Below are 21,870 nucleotides of genomic sequence, written 5' to 3'. Positions count from 1 at the left end.
TCCTCATTCATGCTCCATCTCTGGCTCATCCATCCTTATTCATGCTCCATCCCTAGCTCATCAATCCACATTCATGCTCCATCACTGGCTCGTCCATTCACATTCATGCTCATCTATCTTCATTCATGCTCCATCCCTGGCTCATCCATCTTCATTCATTCTCCATCCCTTCCTTATCCATCCACATTCACGCTCCATCCCTGGCTCATTCATCCACATTCATGCTCCATCCCTGGCTCATCCATCTACATTCATGCTCCATCTCTGGCTTATCCATCCTCATTCATGCTCCATCCCAGGCTCATGCATCCACATTCATGCTCCATCCCTGGCTCATCCATACACATTCATTCTCCATCCCTGGCTCATCCATACACATTCATGCTCCATCCCTAGCTCATCCATCTACATTCATGCGCCATCCCTGGCTCATCCATCCACATTCATGCTCATCCATACTCCATCCCTGGCTCATCCATCCTCATTCATGCTTTTTCCCTGGCTCATCCATCAATATCCATGGCTCATCCATGGCTCATCTGTGATCACCCGTGCCATATCCATGCCACATCAGTGCTCATCCGTGCCACATCTATGCTATATCATTGCTCATCTATGCCTAATCCATGCCACATTAGTGCTCATCCATTCCACATTAGTGCTCATCCGTGCCGCATCAGTGCTCATCCGTGCCTCATCCATGCCACATCAGTGCTCATCCATGCCACATCAGTGCTCATCCATGCCACATCAGTGCTCATCCGTGCCACATCAGTGCTCATTCTGCCACATCAGTACATATCCATGCCATATCCATGCCACGTCAGTTCTCATCCATGCCACATTAATGCCATGTCAGTTCTCATCCATGCCACATCAGTGCTCATCCATGCCACATCCATGCCACTACAGTGCCCATCAGTGCCTCACAAAAGAGTAAAAGGTAGTCAAATTAGATTTGAAATATATGTCCCTAGAATACCTGATGGTGCTCCCTGCATATTGCGCCTCTGTAATGTGGCCAGGCTGTGGAAAAGTCTCCCACATGTTCTATTGCCATACTCGGGACAAGTAGCAGAATGTATTTTGGGGCATAATTTTTGCTATGTACATGCTACAGTATCTCACAAAAGTGAGTACACCACTCACATTTTTTGCTGGCAACAAAAGTGAGTACACGCCTAAGTAAAAATGTCCAAATTGGGCTCAATTAGCCATTTTCTCTCGCTGGTGTCATGTGACTCGTTAGTGTTACAAGGTCTCAGGTGTGAATGGGGAGCAGATGTGTTAAATTTGGTGTTATCGCTCTCACTCTCTCATACTGGTTACTGGAAGTTCAACATGGCACCTCATGGCAAAGAACTCTCTGAGGATCTAAAAAAAAGAATTTTTGCTCTACATAAAGATGGCCTAGGCTATAAGAATATTGCCAAGACCCTGAAACTGAACTGCAGCACGGTGGCCAAGACCATACAGTGGTTTAACAGGACAGGTTCCACTCAGAACAGGCCTCGCCATGGTTGACCAAAGAAGTTAAGTGCATGTGCTTAGCATCATATCCAGAGGTTGTCCTTGGGAAATAGACGTATGAGTGCTGCCAGCATTGCTGCAGAGGTTGAAGGGTTGGGGGGTCAGCCTGTCAGTGCTCAGACCATACGCCACACACTGCATCAAATTGATCTGCATGGCTGTCATCCCAGAAGGAAGCCTCTTCTAAAGATGATGCGCAAGAAAGCCCGCAAACAGTCTGCTGAAGACAAGCAGACTAAGGACATGGATTGCTGGAACCATGTCCTGTGGTCTGATGAGATCAAGATAAACTTATTTGGTTCAGATGGTGTCAAGCCCCTGTGGAAGCAACCAGGTGAGGAGTACAAAGACAAGTATGTCTTGCCTACAGTCAAGCATGGTGGTGGGAATGTCATGGTCTGGGGAGCTACAGTTCATTGAGGGAACCATGATTGCCAGCATGTACTGTGACATGCTGAAGCAAAGCATGAGCCCCTCCCTTTGGAGACTGGTCCACAGGGCAGTATTCCAAACACACCTCCAAGATTACCACTGCCTTGCTAAAGGAGCTGAGGGTAAAGGTGATGGACTGACCAAGCATGTCTCCAGACCTAAACCCTATTGAGCATCTGTGGGGCATCCTCAAACGGGAGGAGTGCAAGGTCTCTAACGTCCACCAGCTCTGTGATGTCGTCATGGAGGAGTGGAATAGGACTCCAGTGGCAACCTGTGAAGCTCTGGTGAACTCCGTGCCCAAGAGGGTTAAGGCTGTGCTGGAAAATAATGGTGGCCGCACAAAATATTGACACTTTGGGCCCAATTTAGACATTTTCACTTAGGGGTGTACTTACTTTTATTTCCAGCGGTTTAGACATTATTGGCTGTGTGTTGCGTTGTTTTGAGAGGACAGCAAATTCACACCGTTATACAAGCTGTACACTCACTACTTTACATACATTGTAGCAAAGTGTCATTTCTTCAGTGTTGTCACTTGAAAAGATATAATAAAATATTTACAAAAACGTGAGGGGTGTACTCACTTTTGTGAGATTCTGTATGTGTTAGAAATATCTTATAAATGGACAACTTTGTGTTAAAAAAAAAAAAAAAAATGTGTTTTCATTTTCTTTACACATTTTCCAAAAACTTTGGAAAAAAATGGCATTTTCAAAAGACTCATAATGCCTCATAGAATATACATTGAGGTGTTTACTTCCTAAAATGGGGTAATTTTTTGGGCGTTTCCATTGTCCTGTGCTCTAGGAGCTTCAAAAGTGTAATGCCGCGTACACACGGTCGGACTTTTCGTCTACAAAAGTCCGACAGCCTGTCCGACAGACTTCCTGCGGACTTTCGGCGGACTTGCAGCAGACTTTCTAACGAACGGACTTGCCTACACACGACCACACAAAAGTCCGACGGATTCGTACGTGATGACGTACACCGGACTAAAATAAGGAAGTTCATAGCCAGTAGCCAATAGCTGCCCTAGCATGGGTTTTTGTCCGTCGGACTAGCACACAGACGAGCGGATTTCGGGGTCCGTCGTAGTTACGACGTAAAGATTTGAAGCATGTTTCAAATCTAAAGTCCGTCGGATTTGAGGCTGAAAAAGTCTGCTGAAAGTCCGGAGAAGCCCACACACGATCGGATTACCAGCCAGCTTTAGTCCGTCGGCGTCCGTTGGACTTTTGTAGACGAAAAGTCCGACCGTGTGTACGCGGCATAAGAGGTAGTCTAGAAATTATATGTGTAATTTACTGTATGTCCCTAGAATGCCTGATGGTGCTCCCTACATGTTGGGCCTCTCTATGTGGCCAGGCTGTGTAAAAGTCTCACACATGTGATATCACCATACTCAGGACAAGTAGCAGGATGTGTTTTGGGGTGTAGTTGTAAGTATGCATATGCTGTGTGTGAGAAATAACCTGTTATTATGACAATTTTGTGAAAAAAAATGAAAGCAAAAATCTTCATTTTGCAAAGAATTGTGGGAAAAAAATGACAACTTTAAAAAACTCACCATGCCTCACACTAAATACCTTGGACTGTCTACTTTCAAAAAATGTGTCATTTGGGGGGAGGGGGGGGGGGGGGGGGTTGTACTGTCCTGGCTTGTTAGGGTCTCAAGAAATGAGATAGGCCGTCAGTACATCAGGTGTGATCAATTTTCAATGATTGGCACCATAGCTTGTAGACTCTATAACTTTCACAAAGATTAAATAATATGCACTTATTTGGGTTATTTTTACCGAAGATATGTAGCAGTATAAATTTTGGCCAAAATTTATGAAGAAAAAATGCGAATTTGCAAAATGTTATAACAGAAACAAACAAAAATGCATTTTTTACTACATCTTCGGTCTTTTTTCATTTATAGCGCACAAAATTAAAAACCCAATGGTGATTAAATACCACCAAAAGAAAGCTCTATTTGTTTGAAAAAAAAGGACAAAAACTTCATATGGGTACAGTGTTGCATGACTGAGTAATTGTCATTTAAATTGTGAGAGCACTGAAAGCTTGTTCTGGTTAGGAAGGGGGTTTAAGTGCCCAGCAGACAAGTGGTTAAAAATGATGTTTTTTACAAAAAAAATTTCATTGATACATGTCCCCCAGGGCAGTACCCAGACCCCCGTAACCTTTGTATGCCCAATAACTTGCATCTAAGCCCTCAAAATGGGCACTTTTAAGTTTTCCAGTTTGGGTCCCATAGACTTCAATGGGGTTAATTTTTCGGCTCAGAATTTTCACGATGTTCAAGAATTCTGGCGTGTACCGAACAGGGGGTCATTCGGACCATCTCTATTTGTAAGCTATCCTTGCCCCTGGACATAATCCTTTCTCACTGCTATCTTTCCGTAATTTTCCCCATCTGTGGGTTCCTCCACTCACATAGTCTTGCACCACATCATCCCACTCTCCTTACTGTTGGAGCCCACTTGGCATTAAGCTGCAGATACAGAAACATCACTGGCAATTTCTATTCCCTGCCTAATGTGTTATCCTCCCCCATCCTATCCATGTTCCTAGTGCTCTCTTGCTCAACATTAGATAACAGGAATTTTTGCACATCCTCCTGCAACAAGTGATTAATAGTGTGCTGAAAAAATTCTGATGACTCCTCTATGCCAGTTTGGTGGTCAATTATGGACTTCGCAAAAGAGGAGTTGGGTTGGAGAATAATATATAGTCTACCACACTACAATTCACAGTAATGTAGTACAATACAGCACTGTATATAACACTCCAGTTTACTGTATAGCATTATATTATATATAACATTTTATAATTGTAAGTTCTGTGAGAAGCTCCTCATCTTCTCGCTAAGCTTTACAGCATTAATTTTAGTGTGTTGTGGATAATACAGAAAGCTGAATTTCCAGCTGAAACATCTGAAGAAAGGGTATAAATTGCGGTTCCTGCCCACAAGAATGAATGCACAGCAATAGCAAACACTATTAAAATAAACAATTATAGTGACTCCTACGCCACCAATAAAAAGGTAATGATATAGTGACTTGGTTGAATTAGCTGCTGGCTGCTAACACCTGAATGTGTTCCCATGCCTAAAAATGATGAATGAAAATATATGCTGCACTGCTAACAAAATATTTCAATTACTGTAAGTGAATTATCCCAATACGTGTGTATATTTACAAATAAAACTATATTATAAAAAAAAATGTAACTATATTATTAAACAATAAATGATATGTAAAGATCAGTGATGGCTACCACAATATAAAAATGTGACAATCAAACTTTCAGCGTGATGGTGTAAAAACCATATGTGGAAAAAGAAAAGGATTCTCATAGAAAAAAATTAAAATTCATGACCAAATAAGTGTCCAACCGTGTAAACAATGTGAAAAAATATGCTGCACTGCTAACAAAATTTTCCAATTTTTGTAAATGAATTATCTCAATATGTGTGTAAATTTACAAATAAAACTATATTATAAAATAAAATATAACTATATTATAAAACAAATGATATGTGTACCATCTAAATCACATATTGTATATTACATAAACAGTGCCAGTTAATATCTTAAAAATATGCAAAACACAAATTGCTGAACATAAACCACTTTAGTCCCGGTTCCCCCTTAATGACCAGGCCATTTTTTGCGATTCGACACTGCGTTACTTTAACTGACAATTGCGTGATCGTGCGACGCTGTACCTAAATAAAATTGATGTCCTTTTTTCCCACAAATAGAATTTTTTTTTGGTGGTATTTGATCACCTCTGCGTTTTTTTTTCTTTTTGCCCTATAAACAAAAATAGAACGACAATTTTGAACAATAAATAATATTTTTTACTGTCTGCTATAATACATATCCAATAAAAAAAAAAAAAAAAATCAAATTCCTTCATCAATTTAGGCCAATATGTATTCTGCTACATATTTTTGGTAAAAAAAAATCCCAATAAGCATATATTGATTGGTTTACGCAAAAGTTAGGCATCTACAAAATAGGGATATTTTTATGGCATTTTTGATTTTTTTTTTTTTTACTTGTAATGGTGGCGATCAGCGAATTTTAGCAGGGCTGCGACATTGCAGAGGACAGATCGAACACCTAGCTGACACTTTTGACACTTTTTTGGAAACCAGTGACATTATTACAGTGATCAGTGCTAAAAATATGCACTGACACTGTATAAATAACACTGTCAGGGAAGGGGTAAACATCAGAGGTGATCAAAGGGTTAACTGTGTTCTCTCAGTGTGTTTCTAACTGTGTGGGGGGATGGGCTCACTGCTTGGACACTCTGATCCCTGTTCCTGATTAGCAAGAACACTAGATCAGAGTGTCAATGCCTGACAGCACTGCGGTCTGCTTGTTTACATCGGCACCGCCATTATGTCTCTGTGGGGTGGCTCTCCCTGTGGCCAATCTGCACGCGATCGCCCCCAGTGGCTATTGACAAAATCACGTACAGGTACATGATTCTGCGCAATACAGCCGTCTTGCCGCAGTATATGTATGGCAGGTGGCCGGGAAGTGGTTAAACAGTAATGAAAATATTTTGCTTCTTCCGTGCTCTTAAATATCCCACACCAATATGGATACAGGCGTGCTACTAAAACTATAACACATGTGCCATCTCAAAACTCTCACCTCCAATCAATAAAAATCAATAAAACTTGCGCTTGTATGTGATCATTCACCAAGACATCTCAAATATACGGGCACTCCAGAGCCTCTTGTTCACTAGGGACTCTCCTGCTGCAATGCACAATATCACTAATAAACCTGGGATATAAAACTCCAGACTACTCATGCGGCTATACTCATGTTGGAAAAGAACATATAAAAGCTTCCCATAATGTAGTAAATTAAAATGTGCTAGTTTATTATACTAGGAATGCACTTACAATGTAAAAACTTTTAAAAAGCCACAAAAAAAATTACACCAGGTACTTACTCCTACGTCACTTCTGGTCCACATCTGCTTCCACTCACACCCTATGCGTTACATCACGATCACGTGACTTTATCAGGAGACTAATAAATAAATTAAATTAAATAAATAGATATTTGGTTAGTAGCACAGCATCTTTTTTCATTCATCAATAGCAAAGACTACACAGTGGAATTGATTTACTAAAGGCAAAGTGAAAGGAATTTGCCCTTGCAAGGGAATTTTCCCTTAGCTGAGTGAATGTGGTGAAAATAGCTAATCACGTGCAAGGGAAAAAAAATGGATTTTCACGTGCATGTGATTGGATGATGGAAGCCAGCAGAGCTTCACCTCATTCATTAAGATAAGTGCAAATTTCATTGCCAATGAACAGCATATTTTCCTTTAGTAAGCCAACCCCAGTGTTTGTGTACCCTGAGCACTGACCACTTTTGCTATTCACCCTTTTTCGCAGCTCTTTCTGCACTGACCACAAAGTGCCAACACACCAATCTTTGGCAGTGGCAACTTATCCTGCCCTGCCGATGTGTCCAGAAGAAGATCTCCTCTTCTGTCTCTCTACTTTGATCGCTGCCTCAGGTACTGCATTGAGAGGGGTGCCACCATCCCCATGCTCCAGGGGGGTCCATGCAGCCTCCCTGTCACACCTGGGCAAGAGGGGCAGTGAAGATGGCATTTACTAGAACCGATTGACTGTATTTTCCTCATGCAGCAGGTGCAGAAGCCAGCTTCTCCTCCTCTCCCTTCTATCGGTATTCAGCAGCTGCAGGAGGAATAAACAGCTGATCGGTTTTAGTAAATGCCACCCCGCCTCCCCTCCTGTCCAGGCTCCACTTTTTATCTTCATTTACCAGCCCCTTCCTTTTCTGAATGAACACAGTGAGTGATTGGCTCCTGTGTCCATTCATAACGGAGGCATATTAAACTGTATTTACTAAGCTTCAGTTTGTGAATTAACAGGAAGCCGCTCAGCACAGAGCACCCCTACTAATCCACACTGGAGGTGATACTTGAAATCGCTTCATTCAATCCTGAACCTCAGTGGCAGATTAGAAGAGGTGCCGCTGCAAAAAAAAAAAAAAAAAACACAAAAAAACAGCCCAGCGGGGCGGGTCCTTAATAAGCCAGCCATGACTGTAGAGTGAGGTGCTACTGTAACTAACCTGCACTAACAATCCCAACCCAAGCTTCACATCCTTTGAAATGTTTACTTTGTATGGGTTCAGCCATCCCTTTTGGGATGGCTGAACCCATGCATGGAGACCTCATAGAAATATATGGGGTCATTCCCAGAAGTAGCTCCTCCTTTGCTGGAAAAGAAGGAAACATTGCAAGCTTAAATGGGGATTCCTGGTACACCCTGATGGTTTGTAGACCTTAACCACTTGACGACCGCCTCACGCCGATGTACGTCGGCAAGGTGGCAGGGACAGGCAAAATCACGTACATATACGTGATTTGCCTTCCGCGGGTGGGGGGTCCGATCGGACCCCCCCCCCGGTGCCCGAGGCGGTCGTCTTTTGTCCCCCGGCGATCGGAGGTGAGGGGGAGGCCAGCCGTTCGTGGCCCCCCCCTCGCGATCACCGCCGGCCAATGGGAACATTCCTTTGCTGCTGTATGCTAAACAGCAGCAAAGGAAATGATGTCATCTCTCCTCGGCTCGGTAATTTCCGTTCCGGCCCGAGGAGAGAAGACAGGTATGTGAGTGCACAACACTACACACACACAGTAGAACATGCCAGGCACACAAAACACCCCGATCCCCCCCCCGATCGCCCCCCGATCCCCCCCCAATCACCCCCCGTCACAAACTGACACCAGCAGTTTTTTTTTTTTTTTTTCTGATTACTGCATTGGTGTCAGTTTGTGACAGTTACAGTGTTGGGACAGTTAGTATTAGCCCCCTGTAGGTCTAGGATACCCCCCTAACTCCCCCTAATAAAGTTTTAACCCCTTGATCACCCCCTGTCACCAGTGTCGCTAAGCGATCATTTTTCTGATCGCTGTATTAGTGTCGCTGGTGACGCTAGTTAGGGACCTAAATATTTAGGTTCGCCGTCAGCGTTTTATAGCGTCAGGGACCCCCATATACTACCGAATAAATGTTTTAACCCCTTGATTGCCCCCTAGTTAACCCTTTCACCACTGATCACCGTATAACTGTTACGGGTGACGCTGGTTAGTTTGTTTATTTTTTATAGTGTCAGGGCACCCGCCGTTTATTACCGAATAAAGGTTTAGCCCCCTGATCGCCCGGCGGTGATATGCGTCGCCCCAGGCAGCGTCAGATTAGCGCCAGTACCGCTAACACCCACGCACGCAGCATACGCCTCCCTTAGTGGTATAGTATCTGTACGGATCAATATCTGATCCGATCAGATCTATACTAGCGTCCCCAGCAGTTTAGGGTTCCTAAAAACGCAGTGTTAGCGGGATCAGCCCAGATACCTGCTAGCACCTGCATTTTGCCCCTCCGCCCGGCACAGCCCACCCAAGTGCAGTATCGATCGATCACTGTCACTTACAAAACACTTAACGCATAACTGCAGCGTTCGCAGAGTCAGGCCTGATCCCTGCGATCGCTAACAGTTTTTTTGGTAGCGTTTTGGTGAACTGGCAAGCACCAGTGGCCTAGTACACCCCGGTCGTAGTCAAACCAGCACTGCAGTAACACTTGGTGACGTGGCGAGTCCCATAAGTGCAGTTCAAGCTGGTGAGGTGGCAAGCACAAGTAGTGTCCCGCTGCCACCAAGAAGACACAGGCCCGTCGTGCCCATAGTGCCCTTCCTGCTGCATTCGCCAGTCCTAATTGGGAACCCACCGCTTCTGCAGCGCCCGTACTTCCCCCATTCACATCCCCAACCAAATGCAGTCGGCTGCATGAGAGGCATTTTCTTTATGTCCTCCCGAGTACCCCTACCCAAGGAACCCCCCCAAAAAAGATGTTGTGTCTGCAGCAAGCGCGGATATAGGCGTGACACCCGCTATTATTGTCCCTCCTGTCCTGGCAATCCTGGTCTTTGCATTGGTGAATGTTTTGAACGCTACCATACACTAGTTGAGTATTAGCGTAGGGTACAGCATTGCACAGACTAGGCACACTTTCACAGGGTCTCCCAAGATGCCATCGCATTTTGAGAGACCCGAACCTGGAACCGGTTACCGTTATAAAAGTTCGTTACAAAAAAAGTGTAAAAAAAAAAAATATATAAAATAAAAAAAAATAGTTGTCTTTTCATTGTTCTCTCTCTCTCTATTCTCTCTCTCTATTGTTCTCCTCTTTTTTACTGTATTCTATTCTGCAATGTTTTATTGTTATTATGTTTTATCATGTTTGCTTTTCAGGTATGCATTTTTTTATACTTTACCGTTTACTGTGCTTTATTGTTAACCATTTTTTTGTCTTCAGGTACGCCATTCACGACTTTGAATGGTTATACCAGAATGATGCCTGCAGGTTTAGGTATCATCTTGGTATCATTCTTTTCAGCCAGCGGTCGGCTTTCATGTAAAAGCAATCCTAGCAACTAATTAGCCTCTAGACTGCTTTTACAAGCCGTGGGAGGGAATGCCCCCCCCCCACCGTCTTCCGTGTTTTTCTCTGGCTCTCCTGTCTCAACAGGGAACCTGAGAATGCAGCCGGTGATTCAGCCAGCTGACCATAGAGCTGATCAGAGACCAGAGTGGCTCAAAACATCTCTATGGCCTAAGAAACCGGAAGCTACGAGCATTTTATGACTTAGATTTCGCCGGATGTAAATAGCGCCATTGGGAAATTGGGGAAGCATTTTATCACACCGATCTTGGTGTCGTCAGATGCTTTGAGGGCAGAGGAGAGATCTAGGGTCTAATAGACCCCAATTTTTTCAAAAGAGAGTACCTGTCACTACCTATTGCTATCATAGGGGATATTTACATTCCCCGAGATAACAATAAAAATGATTAAAAAAAAGAAAAAAGAACAGTTTAAAAATAAGATAAAAAAGCAAAAAAATAATAAAGAAAAAAAAAAAAAAAGCACCCCTGTCGCCCCCTGCTCTCGCGCTAAGGCGAACGCAAGCGGCCGCCTGTCGTCAAACGTAAACAGCAATTGCACCATGCATGTGAGGTATCGCCGCGAAGGTCAGATCGAGGGCAGTAATTTTTGCAGTAGTCCTCCTCTGTAAATCTAAAGTGGTAACCTGTAAAGGCTTTTAAAGGCTTTTAAAAATGTATTTATTTTGTTGCCACTGCACGTTTGTGCGCAATTTTAAAGCATGTCATGTTTGGTATCCATGTACTCGGCCTAAGATCATCTTTTTTATTTCATCAAACATTTGGGCAATATAGTGTGTTTTAGTGCATTAAAATTTAAAAAAGTGTGTTTTTTCCCCAAAAAATGCGTTTGAAAAATCGCTGCGCAAATACTGTGTGAAAAAAAAAATGAAACACCCACCATTTTAATCTGTAGGGCATTTGCTTTAAAAAAATATATAATGTTTGGGGGTTCAAAGTAATTTTCTTGCAAAAAAAAATAACTTTTTCATGTAAACAATGAGTGTCAGAAAGGGCTTTGTCTTCAAGTGGTTAGAAGAGTGAGTGATGTGTGACATAAGCTTCTAAATGTTGTGCATAAAATGCCAGAACAGTTCAAAACCCCCCCAAATGACCCCATTTTGGAAAGTAGACACCCCAAGCTATTTGCTGAGAGGCATGTCGAGTCCATGGAATATTTTATATTTTGACACAAGTTGCGGGAAAGAGACAATTTTTTTTTTTTTTTTTTTTTTGCACAAAGTTGTCACTAAATGATATATTGCTCAAACATGCCATGGGAATATGTGAAATTACACCCCAAAATACATTCTGCTGCTTCTCCTGAGTACGGGGATACCACATGTGTGAGACTTTTTGGGAGCCTAGCCGCGTACAGGACCCTGAAAACCAAGCACCGCCTTCAGGCTTTCTAAGGGCGTGAATTTTTGATTTCACTCTTCACTGCCTATCACAGTTTCGGAGGCCATGGAAAGCCCAGGTGGCACAAAACCCCCCCAAATGACCCCATTTTGGAAAGTAGACACCCAAAGCTATTTGCTGAGAGGTATAGTGAGTATTTTGCAGACCTCACTTTTTGTCACACAGTTTTGAAATTTGAAAAAAGAAAAAAAAAAATGTTTTTTTTTTTTTTGTCTTTCTTCATTTTCAAAAACAAATGAGAGCTGCAAAATACTCACCATGCCTCTCAGCAAATAGCTTGGGGTGTCTACTTTCCAAAATGGGGTCATTTGGGGGGGTTTTGTGCCACCTGGGCATTCCATGGCCTCCGAAACTGTGATAGGCAGTGAAGAGTGAAATCAAAATTTTCACCCTAAGAAAACATGAAGGCGGTGATTGGATTTCAGGGCCCCGTACGCGGCTAGGCTCCCAAAAAGTCCCACACATGTGGTATCCCCATACTCAGGAGAAGCATCTAAATGTATTTTGGGGTGCAATTCCACATATGCCCATGGCCTGTGTGAGCAATATATCATTTAGTGACAACTTTGCGCAAAAAAAAAAAAAAAAAGTGTCACTTTCCCGCAACTTGTGTCAAAATATAAAATATTCCATGGACTCAATATGCCTCTCAGCAAATAGCTTGGGGTGTCTACTTTCCAAAATGGGGTCATTTGGGGGGGTTTTGTGCCACCTGGGCATTCCATGGCCTCCGAAACTGTGATAGGCAGTGAAGAGTGAAATCAAAAATTTACACCCTTAGAAATCCTGAAGGCAGTGATTGGTTTTCGGGGCCCCGTACGCGGATAAGCTCCCAAAAAGTCCCACACATGTAGTATCCCTATACTCAGGAGAAGCAGCTGAATGTATTTTGGGGTGCAATTCCACATAGGCCCATGGCCTGTGTGAGCAATATATCATTTAGTGACAACTTTTTGTAAATATTTTTTTTTTTTTTTTTTTGTCATTATTCAATCACTTGGGACAAAAAAAATAAATATTCAATGGGTTCAACATGCCTCTCAGCAATTTCCTTGGGGTGTCTACTTTCCAAATTGGGGTCATTTGGGGGGGGGTTTTGTACTGCCCTGCCATTTTAGCACCTCAAGAAATGACATAGGCAGTCATAAACTAAAAGCTGTGTAAATTACAGAAAATGTACCCTAGTTTGTAGACGCTATAACTTTTGCGCAAACCAATAAATATACGCTTATTGACTTTTTTTTACCAAAGACATGTGGCCGAATACATTTTGGCCTAAATGTATGACTAAAATTTAGTTTATTGGATTTTTTTTATAACAAAAAGTAGAAAATATCATTTTTTTTCAAAATTTTCGGTCATTTTCCATTTATAGCGCAAAAAATAAAAACTGCAGAGGTGATCAAATACCATCAAAAGAAAGCTCTATTTGTGGGAAGAAAAGGACGCAAATTTCGTTTGGGTACAGCATTGCATGACCGCGCAATTAGCAGTTAAAGCGACGCAGTGCCAAATTGGAAAAAGACCTCTGGTCCTTAGGCAGCATAATGGTCCGGGGCTCAAGTGGTTAAATAAGGTGAGCTGTTAAAAACAGTGGCTGTACCACTGTGTGCCTGTCAACATACATATGGTTACTAACACACCAAAATGCTCAAAGATGGCATTTTTAACAATCACATGAAGAAAGGTGCTATTTCTCAGCATTTTGTAATGAGCTGGTAAGTGCTGGTAACTACTGTACGTGCATTAAAGCATTGCAAGGAAGTGGCGCTAGTACAGAGGTAAAGAAGAAGTTGGGATGGGGGATATCAGTGCAGGTTATTTCAGATGTGAGGTGTGGATTAGAGGAGTTTGCATTACGCTGTCATGAAATATGCTAACTGAATCATTTCTATTATGTTACGGAATGAAAAATGGAACTCCTTGTCAGGTGGACTACGGTTCCCAGTAGCCTCTTGGCGAGGCTTCTGTTTTTAAAGCATAGAATGGGCATCTTTCAAATCTAGGATTTATTTATTTCCCAGCTGGTAATGAGTATTCAATCAAAATGTCATGGTCATTGTATATTACACATTTAAAATCATATAAATATTAATTTAAAAGAACTGTAAAAAGTAAGATTATTATATGTTGCTCTTATCTGGCTATCACACTTTTATTTGCAGAAAAAGATCTTTTTGGGGCCGAACCATTCGATCCATTTTGCTGTGCAGTGGGAGATTTCCCTCCTGATATTCAGTCCAAACTTGATGAGATGCAGGTAAGTCTTTACATGTTTATTTATGAATTAAATGTCTTTAGGAATTTTATAATTTTAGGTTTTATCTGTAATTCAGGACGGAACAATCATTTAGCAATATCATTTTTGCAGTGCTCTGTAATTAAAACATGTACACACCAGCTCTATTTAATGGGAGTGCCAGGTGGCAGGATTCTGGTTCAGTCACCCATGCTTGTGGATTTACAAATCTTGCCAATTATTCCTGCAGGTAATCAGTACAATTGTTTAGTTTTAGCTGAAGTTAATTTTAAAATTCTTAGATATCTTAAACATTAGAAGTAAGGCAATAGACTGATGTAATTAGTGTAATCTCAGGTTATCATTCATCTGTTTAATCACCTCTTCTTTGAACTGTATTTTACAACAATCAGATAAATATTCCTTGGAAAGAAACAGTCGTGCAATCACAGCACACATTTGGGTTTACTAACGAAAGGAATAGAGGCTGCTTACCTAGTAAAGTGGATATTCACTGCTAGTGTATGTTCACTTTGCAAAGTAAATGCCAGTAAATAAGGTGCACCTGTGTTCAGAATACCTGACCATGTGAAAGGGAAATAAAAAAAAATGTTTTTTTTTTTTTTTGCTACCACTTGATTGGGCATTTAGAAACATATCTCTACATATCCACTAACATTCACTTTGCGATGTGAATATTAAATCTCTTACAGGAACGGGCCTCTATTCCTTTAGTAAATCAAGCCTACTCTGTATATGTAAAGCAAAAATTAATTACTGCTCTACCAGAAATAGATAAAGTATGGATATGTGCAAAAAAGCAGCAACTTTTTGTGAGATACACACAGTAACAAACGCCTTTCAAAATAATAGGTTGTGCTAATCATCTAAAAATATGAATGAAATCAATAAGAAATAACAAAAAAAAAGTCCATCCAATGTAGTGACCTCAGTGTGGCAATAACTAATATTACACCCAAAAAAATGTGATGTGAGAAAAAAAGGACTTCCACCACTAGAGTCACTGGCACTTACCAACTTCCTATGATCTCCTATTATGGGAGATCACAAGCGCTTTCGGCTCAATACCCAGCCAGGGCCTTTAATGGACACAGCAACAGTCACTGCCACACCGTCTTCATAAGCTTTCATCACTCATATAGAGCGCAATGACACAGGATCCCCATGAAGGAATTAAAAGCTTCAATAGTGTAAAATCTTAGAATGTTTTAATAATAAAAAGTTGTAATGCACTTACAATTATGTAGATAAAATAGAGCATAAAAAACAAGTCGGCCGGCTCAAAATTGTAGCCCGTCACTCCGGGATCTGCACGAACGCGGTGACGTCAGCAGGTCGCTCCTCCCTACGCGTTTCATCACAAATGACGTCGTCCAGGGGCACCAGTGAAAGGCTTAAGAATGACCCTACAATCAAAGTAATACTTTGAATCTGATGCTGCCTGTGATCTTCAAACGACTCATCTATTCATTACTTCCTCTTTCCTCTCCTTCCACCATTGTGATAAATCACACTGTTTACATTTGAGATCACTGTGATTGGCTTTCACAGAAATTACAAGGCACAGAGCCACTTTGGTTCTGTGCCTTTTGCCTCTGCTTTCCACTGGGTAACACACCAACAGTACACAGAGCGAAGTTTTAAAAAATCGACTTAAAATAACTGCTCCCCTTCCGGTTGTTATACTATAACAGCCCGAAGTTGACTGGTTAAAGCAAAATATGTGAATTCTATATAAATCCTGGGAATCATAAATATTTGTGTATTTTATGTGCAGAAAACAGGTGCATTGAAAATAATGCAATAAGTATGAATTCTTTATTTCGAGATATCTAATAAATATCTAATAAATAATTTCCTTTGTTGTCACTGATTGAAACCTGTCTTAATTATTATGTCTCTGTGGTTTCTCCTTGTGCTTTCATGGAACTATAGCGACAAAGATGGTTAGTATTGTACATTTTGTTTTACAGAAAACATAGATTAACATGCTTTTTGGCACATATCATTTTCACTTTTGATGTTGGTGTTTTTTTTTAATTAATGCAGCTGGGGTGTTCATATTTTTCTAAGATAATTTATGACATATTGTATATATTGTTTATCATGATACCTCCACTCCACCTGATTGGGCAACAGGTAGAAGCAGAGCATTGTATATATTTGTCAATCTTTTTTTGTATTATTATATTGTATTATTGTGTTCAGCAACATGGTCACAATTTTTTACTGTGTAACACTTAGAGGCTGATTTACTAAACCTGGTGACTGCAAAATCTGGTGCAACTGTGCATGGTAGTCTAGCCATGGCAGCTTCTAACTTCAGCTTGTTCCATAAAGCTTTGACAAAAAACCTAGGAGCTGATTGGTTTCTATGCAGAGCTGCACCAGATTTTGCATTCTCTAGTTTTAGTAAATCAACCCCACAGACTTCAAAAGTTTCTAATTTTTGATCTAGTCTAGTACATTTTTTAAATCAAAATCTATTTCTGTGGGTCAATTTGTTAAAATTAAAAAAAAACACCTGCTAGCAGGTGGATGACAGGTCCGTGTCCGCTCCGCTGTGCACAGTCCCGCTCTCCTATATGGGGAAATCGGATGGAAACGGACCGCCTGTCCATTTCCATCCGATTTGCAGCACGAATGGAAAATAGGACCACCATCCATCAGTTTTTTGCAAGCAGGATTGGATCAGATGCTCCATAGGGGAGACTGGAGGGTCCGTTCCTGATCGGACAGCCGTGTGAAAGGGTCCTAGAAAAAAGTACATATTTAAAGCTTTTTGCACCTTTATGCATTCCAAATGTGTTTAATGCTTCTCTGGGATTGGCAACTCAAAGCAAGCCCTGTTCATCTTCCCAAATTAATGAATAAACAATAAATGAAACACAATGCTAGGTGGAGGAATGTTTGGTCACCTTTCAATGTCGATGGTCTCTCCACCAGAGATGGTGGAAGGGCAACACCCAGAGAACACTCCATATGACACTTCTGACTCCACCCTGTGGTCTGGATTGTATTAACCACTTGCTGCCCGCCCGCCGTCATATGACGGCGGGACGGTGCAGCTGTTGTTCTGGGCCGCCGTCATATGATGGTGCAGCATTCCAGGCAGGACAGGGGGGGCGCGCGTGCCCTCCACATCGCTCCGTTGCAGGTGCGCATGCCCGGCTGCGATGTCTGCCGGGCACCCGCGATTGCCCGGTAACTGAGCAGGACCGTGGATCTGTGTGTGTAAACACACAGATCCACGTCCTGTCAGATGGGAGGAGACCGATGGTGTGTTCCTTGTACATCGGTCTCCTCCCCTTGTGAGTCCCCTCCCCCCACAGTTAGAATCACTCCCTAGCAACACGATTAACCATATAGGGCCCCCTCTTGGTTAACCCCTTCATTGCCAGTCACATTTTTACAGTAATCAATGCATTTTTATAGCGGGGATCGCTGTATAAATGTGAATGGTCCCAAAAATGTGTCAAAATTGTCCGATGTGTCCGCCGCAATATCGCAGTCACAATAAAAATCGCAGATCGCCGCCATTACTAGTAAAAAAAAATAATAATAAAAATGCTATAAATCTATCCCCTTATTTTGTGCTATATTTTTTGCGCAAACCAATAAATATATGCTTATTGCGATATTTTTTACCAAAAATATGTAGAAGAATACGTATCGTCCTAAACTGAGGAAAAAATGTGTTTTAAAAAAAAAAATTGGGGGATATTTATTATAGCAAAAAGTAAAAAATATTGTGTTTTTTCAAACTTGTCACTTTTGTTTTGTTTATAGCACAAGAAATAAAAACCGCAAGGGTGATCAAATGCCACCAAAAGAAAGCTCTATTAGTGGGGAAAAAATGATAAAAATTTCATTTGGGTACAGTGTTGTATGACCGCGCAATTGTTATTCAAATTGCGACAGCGCTTAAAGCTGAAAATTGGCTTGGGCAGGAAGGGGGTGAAAATGCCCAGTATGGAAGTGGTTAATTATTGATAAACTGCAGGTGCAGTGTGCAATAAATACCACAATCTCCGGTGGAGAATGAACAGAGGTATCCACTCTGTTTATAAATAAACCACTGAGAGTTTTTTAAAGTGATTGTAAACCCTCGCTTTTTAAATAAAAATAACAAACATCAAAGGGTGCAGCGCTAAAATCAATAAGACAACCGTAGAGAATATGTAAAATGCTATATCCCTGGGGGGAAGAAAATAATGATGTGATGAACAGCACAAAGAATGTCCAAATACAAAATGTCCAAATATGAAGACATGAATCCACCAGGCTAATGTGATGATCACAGCAAAATAGTGTGGCTGATAGAAGAACCCTTCACCATGAACCAAATGGCCTCTCACCTGGTCACAAAGATAAAACAAGCAATCTCATGTGGGTCAGCAGATAAATGGCAAAGGTCCTAAGGCAAGGGACTCCTCCAGATAACCAGGTAGCAGGTAGGTGTCGTTTTCATGAAATCACAAAGGATACAGACATAGTGCTCTCCGTATAAAACAGTTTATTAAAGAAAGTGAAATAAAACTTACATAACAGGCACTTCACAAGTGCCAGGACGCTGACATGGAAACACAGCAGAGTGTGTACGAGCGGTGGAGCATGCGCAGTAGCCGCGGATGACGTCACGACGTCACGTTCTGGATGCGTTGCGTCCCAGTGGGCGGGGACTTCCTCAGCAGATGTCGTGACTACGTGGGCACCCGCGCTATAAAGAGGTGAGTTGTTATGGCAACACCAAAACAACTTCGAATGACGTGTATCAGATGTGGGCCGGCTCCGGAAGTGTCTCCACACACATCATTCGGAGCAAATAAAGCCCAGTCTGATATTAAAGGCTCAAAACTGCACATGATATAAGATTAAAAATATGTAAAAAATATATATAATCAGATATTAAGAATACATATATGATCTGGTGTTTACACAAGACACACATAAAGTGTAATCTTGACAGAACAGTGACAAACACCTAGGTCACAAAAATAAATGATTATTAAAATGATTGTAAAAAATGCATAATAAATACCTGTCATCCGCGACCACCGACTGCTCACCAACATAATTAGATAAAATTATCATCATAAAAATTCTCATCATAAAAATTCTCATCATAAAAATTATCTAACATCTTATCGATCAGATATAAAACAATTAGTGTCGAATTCTACATTTAACCCATCGGGGCACATAACCCCAGTCTCATAAATCCAATGGGATTCTCTTTTACTAAGCTGCCGGATAAAATTACCCCCTCTCCAGTGCTTTGTGACCCTTTCAATGCCCCAGAATTTTAGATACTTAGGGTTTTGTTGATGAAAGGTTTTAAAATGTCTGGACACGTTGTGGGTCTTGAGGCCTTTCTTAATATTATTAACATGTTCGGCTAATCTAACATGTAAGGGTCTTGAGGTTCTTCCAACATACTGGAGCCCACAGCTACACTCCAGCATGTAGACAACCCCAATGGTGTCGCATGTGATTAACTGTTTAATCTCGTACTCCCTGTAAGTGGCCGAAGCTAAAAATTTTTTTCTTTTTTTGATGTTTCCTTTGGAGTGCCTACAGGGGACACATCTACCACAAGCGTAAAAACCACCCAGGAAAGAGAAAAGCCTATCTGAGGTAGGTACTGGGGGGTTAAGGACACTCGGTGCCAGACGATCCCTTAGCGTGGGGGCTTTTTTGTAGATGAACTGAGGTCTATCAGGTAGTATAGGACCTAAAACTCTATCTTGTTTCAGAATAGCCCAGTTTTTCTGAATAATTTTCTCGAATTTCCGGTATTGTATGTTATAATCCAATACCATTTTAAAGTTGTGACTATCACCAGTAGGGGCCTTAGAGGTATTGGAAATAAGTTCATTTCTTTCCATTAACATGATTTTAGATACCTCTTCATCTAATGTGGCCCGATTGTACCCCTTCACAAACGGGGAATTAAATCTCTAACCGAACGAAAGGACATTGTGATCCGTCCGGCAGATAAAGGAGGGGGGCTGGTTATTCTGAGTAAGGAATATTACCAAAATGAAATGTCCCGCCTTTTATCCGACCGTGACACTTATCACATCCTTAACAAGGACCCCATGTTGTCCTTTAAGGACGAGTTGCACAGCATTATTGAGGACGGTAAAGATCGCAGGATCCTTAATAAGAAAGAGGCCTTATATTTAGATCCTTTATTTTGTCGAACACCCGTCATATATTTTTTACCAAAAATTCATAAGGATACGATTAACCCTCCTGGACGACCCATCGTTAATGGGATCGATTCTGTATCCGCCAGATTGGGACAATATATCGACTTTTTCCTGCAGCCCCTAGTCATGCAAACTCCAGCATTTTTGAAGGACACAAAACACATTATTCAGATCCTTGAAACTTTGAAATGCTCTTTAAAATGGTATTGGATTATAACATACAATACCGGAAATTCGAGAAAATTATTCAGAAAAACTGGGCTATTCTGAAACAAGATAGAGTTTTAGGTCCTATACTACCTGATAGACCTCAGTTCATCTACAAAAAAGCCCCCACGCTAAGGGATCGTCTGGCACCGAGTGTCCTTAACCCCCCAGTACCTACCTCAGATAGGCTTTTCTCTTTCCTGGGAGGTTTTTACGCTTGTGGTAGATGTGTCCCCTGTAGGCACTCCAAAGGAAACATCAAAAAAAGAAAAAACATTTTTAGCTTCGGCCACTAACAGGGAGTACGAGATTAAACAGTTAATCACATGCGACACCATTGGGGTTGTCTACATGCTGGAGTGTAGCTGTGGGCTCCAGTATGTTGGAAGAACCTCAAGACCCTTACATGTTAGATTAGCCGAACATGTTAATAATATTAAGAAAGGCCTCAAGACCCACAACGTGTCCAGACATTTTAAAACCTTTCATCAACAAAACCCTAAGTATCTAAAATTCTGGGGCATTGAAAGGGTCACAAAGCACTGGAGAGGGGGTAATTTTATCCGGCAGCTTAGTAAAAGAGAATCCCATTGGATTTATGAGACTGGGGTTATGTGCCCCGATGGGTTAAATGTAGAATTCGACACTAATTGTTTTATATCTGATCGATAAGATGTTAGATAATTTTTATGATGAGAATTTTTATGATGAGAATTTTTATGATGATAATTTTATCTAATTATGTTGGTGAGCAGTCGGTGGTCGCGGATGACGGGTATTTATTATGCATTTTTTACAATCATTTTAATAATCATTTATTTTTGTGACCTAGGTGTTTGTCACTGTTCTGTCAAGATTACACTTTATGTGTGTCTTGTGTCAACACCAGATCATATATGTATTCTTAATATCTGATTATATATATTTTTTACATATTTTTAATCTTATATCATGTGCAGTTTTGAGCCTTTAATATCAGACTGGGCTTTATTTGCTCTGAATGATGTGTGTGGAGACACTTCCGGATCCGGCCCACATCTGATATACGTCATTCGAAGTTGTTTTGGTGTTGCCATAACAACTCACCTCTTTATAGCGCGGGTGCCCACGTAGTCACGACATCTGCTGAGGAAGTCCCCGCCCACTGGGACGCAACGCGTCCAGAACGTGACGTCGTGACATCATCCGCGGCTACTGCGCATGCTCCACCGCTCGTACACACTCTGCTGTGTTTCCATGTCAGCGTCCTGGCACTTGTGAAGTGCCTGTTATGTAAGTTTTATTTCA

The 21,870-nt window shown here is 41.4% G+C and overlaps 1 protein-coding gene across 4 annotated transcripts in view; it reads left to right on the top strand.

The window, feature by feature from the left end:
* Positions 1-21,870, top strand: part of GULP1 (GULP PTB domain containing engulfment adaptor 1) — a 1,281,953-nt gene that overhangs the window by 1,221,001 nt on the left and 39,082 nt on the right. For all 4 annotated transcript variants that reach the window (XM_073633218.1, XM_073633220.1, XM_073633217.1 and 1 more), the window contains one exon: positions 14,067-14,161. In XM_073633218.1, the coding sequence (XP_073489319.1) occupies positions 14,067-14,161 (95 nt within the window). The remainder of the gene's footprint in view (positions 1-14,066; positions 14,162-21,870) is intronic.

The sequence above is a fragment of the Aquarana catesbeiana genome, linkage group LG06, assembly GCF_042186555.1.
Source record: "Aquarana catesbeiana isolate 2022-GZ linkage group LG06, ASM4218655v1, whole genome shotgun sequence".
In the NCBI taxonomy this organism is placed as follows: Eukaryota; Metazoa; Chordata; class Amphibia; order Anura; family Ranidae; genus Aquarana; species Aquarana catesbeiana.
The sequence above is the reverse complement of the archived record's forward strand: the minus strand, read 5'-3'. Positions and strand labels throughout refer to the sequence as shown.